At 49.8% G+C, this 7,162-nt stretch overlaps 1 protein-coding gene across 1 annotated transcript; it reads right to left on the minus strand.

Moving 5' to 3' along the window:
- Positions 1–3,844: 3,844 nt before the first annotated feature.
- LOC127301167 (uncharacterized) lies at positions 3,845–5,797 on the minus strand. The gene has a single exon (XM_051331390.1). It carries the CDS (start codon positions 5,399–5,401, stop codon positions 4,118–4,120), a length of 1,284 nt encoding a protein of 427 aa, XP_051187350.1. The 5' UTR covers positions 5,402–5,797; the 3' UTR covers positions 3,845–4,117.
- Positions 5,798–7,162: the final 1,365 nt, after the last annotated feature.

A 7,162-nucleotide genomic window follows, 5' to 3' on the forward strand; every position in this document is an offset into this window, starting at 1 on the left:
CAGCCATTTCCAAGGAGGCATCCTTATCTCGCGTTCTGCCGATGCGAAAGCGCACCTTTCCCCGCACGAGCTCAAACGATGATGGAGATGGTGGGAGCATTCATGCATAATAGCGAAAAAGGGGAAAAGGGACAGGGAAAATTCCGTCACCCCCACCGAAACCATTCCCTTATTTCTACCCTCTACTACCACCTCCTGATTTGAAGCCTTCCATTTGCAGCTTCTTCGATCTCAATTGCCGGGTCCCATAGTAGGTAAGGGACGCGCTCATCGTCGACGATGGCGGTGAAAAGCATACTTCATCCTTTTCCCCAAGATCTCCTTCGCTTCCATCGATGATTGGAAGTAACCGCGCCTTCAGCTTGGTACGGTAGGGCTACCTCTTGGTGTGATAGAGCAGATCTGGCAAGGTTTTGTATGCGTACTAATTGTTCATCTATGATCTAGGTATGGTAGGGTCAAAATCTAGAATTGGCATGTGTCGTGGTTGTTCGAATGTGCTTCTGCGATGGAGGTTGATGAAACGTATCATCGCCATGTCTTGTTTACCTTCAGCTTGTGGCTATTAAATGGTTAGATTTTGTAGATTCAACTCTTGTGTACTTGATTAACGGTGCCTAGCCTGGTGTCCAAGGTTGTTGCAGATGTGGCAGTAAGGATTGACAAAGGAAAGAGGTCTGCAAAAGCTAAGAATCACACTGACAGTGAGAAGGCTCAGGAGGCTACACTGAAACGGACCATGAAATGGATCCCCTTCATGTCCACACTCGTTCTTGAGCAGATGTGCAAGCTGATCAAAGCCGGTGTGATAAATGATAAGGGATTCAAGTAAGTTCATCTGACAATCGTGCAACCACTTTCCTAGAACACTAGGTATACAACCACCTAAGGAAGTGGAGGGTACAGTATCTCACTGTTAGCAGGCTCCGAGATATTAGCAGAGCTCAATGGTGCGAGGAGACCAAATCAATCATCTTGGAGAGCGAGCACTACCACAGGCACAACACGTTTAGCACACTGTCTTCCACCTTTGTTGCAGTTCATCATGGATCGCTATCGTGCACAACTAATACACACTCAAACTTTCTTAGGATCACCCCAAGCACGCATAGTTCCTGAACCAACACATCGTCAACTACGAAGAGATGTGCGAAACCTTTTCTTTTGTCCTCACCACTGCAAGTACATCATAGGCTTAAGTGACCCCCTCAGTACACCTGCACCTACGCCTTCACCTGAGGATGCTAAGACCTAGGAGTCCGACACAACGATTCTCGATGGCCCTAACAAGCCTGTTGATGGCTCTCACAAGGCCGCTACTATACATGTAAGAGGAAGAGGAACCCCTTGCCGATTATGAGATTATGGCCTTCTCTAACATGACCGACATCGACAAAGACGTCGCACGGGCCATCAGGGACAACAAACCTACTAACATGCACCTTGACCTGTATAAGGCATCAATGGACATTGTTGTCTTCACCGAGGAATCTCTCATGGTGGCTCTTGGTCACCCCATGGACAAGAAGGCCTAGGGTACCAACTTTTTCGTCATGGTTGATGATGAGTGGTAAGAACACTCATCTTTATCATCGTTTAAACCAAGTATTGTTCATCATTATGATGGAAATATCTCTCCACACTTGCCTTTAATCACTAATTATTGCGTAGATATGCTAATCTCTTTAAGTGACATTTATAAGAAATGGTGCCGAAACACTCTCCACTCGGCCCAAGTCTCCGCCGATCTGACACGCTACACTCATCAGAAATTAGTAGCTTTCGTATAAATTTGGATTACAACATAACAATTACAATATGATCTCTCAGAGATAGCTTTCCAATGATCACCTCTCAGTTCTCTACATCAAATCAGCTTAATTCCCTAGCTAGGAGTGAAGATTCATGGATGGGGTCATATAAAACTGAATAATCTGCACTTCCCATCTAAGGCATGTACAATGTGGTGATGTCAGACTTCCCTTACCCTTGCCACATCGGATTTTTGCTCAGTTGGAGGAGAGAGAATTGACAAAGATAAGGTTGCCTTCTCGCAGGTGAGAGATGATCTGTGGAGTTTTGGAGACCGAGCTACGTGTAGCTTTTTTTAGTTTCAAAGATTCCAAATTTGTATGTCAAAGTTTTAGAAAAATCTGAAACAAAATCCCAGAGGTAGCCAATGATGCATGATACAATGGTGTAAAATCTTAATACAAACTGATTTGTATTCTAGGCTACACGAAATTGATAAAATCGAACATATTTATTAAATAGCCCTAACTTTCGGGTAGACCCTGTAATTATCCATTGGCCTAGAGCCATGATTAGATGGTAATCACTACAGTAACCAGTGTGTGAGCTAATCATCTCTAGGGTTATCATTCTTCTCAAAAGCTGCATCCTCCCAGATCTTCTTTGTGCAACACTTGTCACGTCAAATTATGGAGTCATTACACATGATAAGATAATTCCGAAGTAATAATTCCAGATTAAACTTTTGGCGTTTTCGTTAGGCAATAATTTCCACAGGTACGTCGAAAACCTAGACTATAGCTGACACCGAAAATGCTAGACTTACGAAAATTTGTTACGTAAATCTTCTACGGACTGAGTTGGAACCACCGGATTGGTTCAGATTTGTTGGCTCCCGTGAATATAGGAACGTGACTTTGCTGGGCTTTCTCCACGTAATCCCGTAGCCTCCGTTTCGTAGGAATTGATCAGTAGGTGTAAGAACACTAGAAGTGTGTAGTATTACCAATTGGTTAGCAGCTTCTGGGAAACGAGTTCAGATACACACGTACAGGAAGCAAAAGTGCAGGGACAGATCGAAGCCCGCATGGAGCCTACTCCTTGTTAATTGCCGGCACTATCACCAAACCTCAGCCCGCGCACGTCGCCGCCGTACATATCCAAAACCGAAATCCGCTCCTCCATCAAGTGCCGAAATCAAATCCAGTCCCCACTCGGATGATCGATCGATGCGAGATTTAACACAAAGCCATGGACAGAAGCAATCGGAACTAGTACTGGCCCTTCTATGGGCGAAATCAAGTGTAGGCAAGGAGGAGACACATGCAACAACTTGTCACTCTCTACATCGCCGTCGTCGCCGTCGCCGTCGTGAAGCTGGGCCCAGACCGGTAGTACATGATCATCGCATACGATCGGAGCAACCTTGACGGGCACCTAGCAATAAAAGGAAGAAAGGTCTCCGCCTCGCGATCGCTAACCTACCTCTCTCCTTCTTCACCGGTTACGAAGAAGATCGCCTCGCCGCAGATTAGGACGACGACCGCGGTGTAGACGGCGGCGGATCACGCGCGTCACATGGCCGCGATCTTTCTTTAATGCCTAGCCTACGACGGTCAGCTCCGGGGAGGTACGGTTGTTGGTCTCCCCCCGATTTATCAAATCGGTTTTTTTTGTTGCATCATGTGGAGTGGTTAGCGTAGCTAGCTAGAAATCCAACGCTATGTTGCTACTACTGGAAAGAGAGGCCTTTCTCCTCTCTAGGATATGAGCTTTCTCATCCTGTCCCCGTCTTTTTGGAGCCTTTCCCATGGTTTTCGTACGAGAAAAAGACGTCTTTGGACGTTTGATGAGTTACGGTTGAGGCCGGTGGAGCTACGCATTCTGGGGAGGAGGGTTCTTTATGACATATCGCCGGAAAACCTGGTCTCCGGCCGGCCAGCCAGCCGCCGGTGACCGCTGACAAATTACTACTATGGATAATAGCAATCGTTAATTCTCCACCGGCAAGATAAGTATGGAAGAACGGATAAAGCAGCTGCTGCTACAGCTACGTACTCGATCGCACACGATCAACATAGAGAAGAGAACATGGAAGTGAAACCAATGCTTGGAATTGCACCATCATCACTCTATCTGCTCGCCTTGGATACGCGACATTTTGTATCTACTACGAGTGAAGGGATTCAAATATGAAGAGGTTTCTAAATTCTAATGTACAGGCCGCCGACGGCAAATGGGAGAAATTAACAAAACGATCATGGTAGTATACTGCTAATTAAAAAGGTTAATCAGACCTTTGGTGTTGGCGATGCATGGTGTGCGGGGAGCGAGCTGGAGAGCAGCTACCATGCACCTTTCTCTACTACTCGGATGTACAAAGCCACGGGTCTAGCGGCCCCTCGCCTCGGCCGGGCCGGGAGGCGGCGTCCGGCGGCGCGTCGGTGGTAGCCGCGGCGGACGACGACGACGCGCCGGGGTGGGAGGCCGAGTAGTTGGGCTTGCAGCTGCCGCTCCCGGACGCGCCGGCCCGGACCAGGCCCGAGAGCTCGTCGCCGCCCTGGTGCTGCTGGTGGACGTCGGTTCTTTGTTGGTGTTGCTGGTGCATGTGCTGCATCCCCTCGGAGACCATCATCCCGCCGTGGCCGTGCGTGAGCCCAGACAGCAGCTGCGACGGCGACTGGTCGTGCATCCGCGGGGCCGCGTGCGACATGCCGCCGAACATGTGCTGCTGCTGCGACGTGGGCTGCGTTGAGCCGAGGAGGTTCTGGAAGGAGAGGTAGCTGCTGCCGCTCTGATGGTCCTGCTGCATCCGCAGCAGCGCGGAGGACGGCAGCTGGAAGTCGTCGCCGGCGCGCAGGTTGGCTGTGGTGGCGGCGGCCGTGCCCATGGTGGCATTGACATTGGCATTGGGGCCGCCGGGAGGCGTGGACGAGGACGGCGACGCGAAGGACGCGAAGGGGGACGGCGTCTGCGCGGTCTGGAGCTTCTGCGCGAACGGGCGGAGCAGGTAGGGCGGCAGCGAGGATGCCGGGTCAGCGGCGGAGCGGAGGGCGGCGTTGGAGGAGGAGGAGAAGATGTGGTCGAAGCGGGTTCCGAAGGGCGCGCCGGGCACCCCCGCGCCGGCGGCGAAGGGCGGGTTGGGGATGCCGGTGAACTCCTGCACCATGGCCCGGAAGTTGGAGGTGTCGGTGGTGAGCACCGTGGTGGGCGCCCGCCGCGACGCGCGCGCCCGCTTCCGCGACCCCCTCGGCGGCGCCGGCGCCGGCGCGGCCGGATCAGGCGCCTGGTGGTGCGCGCTGGAGCCCGCGCCCGCGTCGGATGGCGGCGCGGCGCGCTGGGACGAGGAGGAGGGCGCCCCCGCCATGAACTGCGCCGAGGACCAGGACGCCTGCTGTTGCGGTTGCTGCTGCTGCTGATGATGATGTTGTTGTTGTTGGTGCTGTGGCGGCGCGGAGGTGAAATCCTGGAGGCCGTAAAGGGAGCCGTGGAGCGAGAAGGCGCCGGCGGAGGACGGGGACGGCGTGGGGCGGAGCAGCGCGGAGAGCGGCGAGGAGTCGACGCCGCCGCCGCCGCCGCCGCCCCGCGAGTCGAAGTCGTCTTCGCCGCCGCTGGAGGACTGGAGGCTGCCGCTGTTGCCGGAGTCCATCGCGGCAGCACCACCGCCACAAAGCAGCAGCTGGATCGATTGATCTCTCCCTCCCTAGCTTGCGCACGCGCCGGTGCAACCCTCCAAGGAAGAGAGCCAACAACCACCACCAAACCCCTCAGTGACCACCACAAGTGGCTAAAAAGCGCGGATCTTCCATTCCGCAACCGCCGAGCCCTGACTGCCCGCTTGCCCCGCGATCCAGCTAGAAGACGGAGCGGAAGGAAGAGAAGCTTTGGTGCGAACCCGCGGCGCGGTATAAAAGGAGAGAGAGACGGATGCTGCGGCCGCGGCTTCGGCGCACGTTCCACCCACCCCGCAGGCCACGCGCGAGGGAGAGAGAGAGACGACGACGAAGGGGACGGAGGCGTTGGTTTGGTTTGGTTTGGTTTGGTTCGTTGTTGCGGTGCGCGAGTGCGACTTGGCTGGCTGGCTGGTTTGGTGAACGACATGGCTCCGCGTCCATAATTAGTCAGCCGGGCAAAAGCAAAAGCTGCACCTGACGCCGGGCCCCTGTCGCAGCGATCTGGAGGTTTTGTCTCCACGAACCAAATGCTCTTTTTGTAATTTTAGCATATTTATTAGTCAAAAATATACACTGCAAAATACTCTCTTTTTTGCGAGTTAAGGATACACTGCAAAATACTCCGGCAGCAGTTCAGAATTGGCGTGCGTCCGTACATCATCCAGTCCAGTCCTACCCGTACTCCAAATAGTACCGTTGAAAAAAATGTCACGTCCCATTGTAGTACTCGAAATATTGCATTTTTTTAGCACATTATTTCTTCAAATTGTATGAACACTATGCACTATTGCCAACGGAAAAAAATGTCACGGCTCACAAGGTGGTGTCGCGACGCTCCCCGTGGTGCTTCACGGTGACGGCGCGACTCACGAGCTAAAAGGCATGGAGACAGAGTTTTGACGGCAAACCCTATTTGTCGTCGAGCGCGAGCTGTATTGCACATTGCTCACGCTCGGGTGCTCTGAGTGGTCCAAGCCATTAGTGCGACCGCTTTTCTAGCTTTGGGATGTTTTCTATCGGCTCCCCGTCGTTTTTCGGGGATTGAATGTTTTGTTAGGTTTTTTCTGTTTCGTGTTTGTTTTCTTTTTTTCCTTTTCTTCCTTTTGTTTCTATTTTTTTCACTTCTACTGATTTCTTTTTTTTCTATGTTTTTAAATTCAAAACAGATGTTTATGTTGTGCAAAAATGGTAGTTTTATATTTTTGTTCAAATAACGTAAATATTTATACTAAAAAATAGTTCAAATAACATACATGTTAATATTAAAACACCTTTCCAATAGCATGGATGTCCTTGTTGGAAACCCGCTAAATGAGAAAACTTCTTGTTAAAAAATATTCAAAATATTTATATTGAATAAAATAACACAAATGTTTTTATTGGAGAACCTTTTAAATAAGATAAATATTCTTATTGAAAAATCTTTCGAATAATATAAATTTTGTATTGATTTTTTTTCAAATAACATGAATGTTCTTCTTGGAAACCAGTTTAAATGAGATAAATATTCTTATTGAAAAATCGGACATGCAAGATAAATATTTATAACTTTATATTGAAAAATTATTTAAGCAAGTTAAATGTTCTTTTTAAAACAAATTAAATAAGATACATGTTCTGATTAAAAAAACAATCCAAAAAGTGTCAGGCAAAATACTTTAAAAGGAATAAATAGTAAACAATCTCTTCTCATTTTGGGCCACATAACGAGCGACCCATGAAAGGATATTGCACGC

Source organism: Lolium perenne, chromosome 5 (assembly GCF_019359855.2).
Source record: "Lolium perenne isolate Kyuss_39 chromosome 5, Kyuss_2.0, whole genome shotgun sequence".
NCBI lineage: Eukaryota > Viridiplantae > Streptophyta > Magnoliopsida > Poales > Poaceae > Lolium > Lolium perenne.

What these genes read in the sequence shown, in the direction of transcription:
- LOC127301167 (XM_051331390.1), bottom strand. Translation starts at nt 5,401, where the DNA reads ATGGACTCCGGCAACAGCGGCAGCCTCCAGTCCTCCAGCGGCGGCGAA.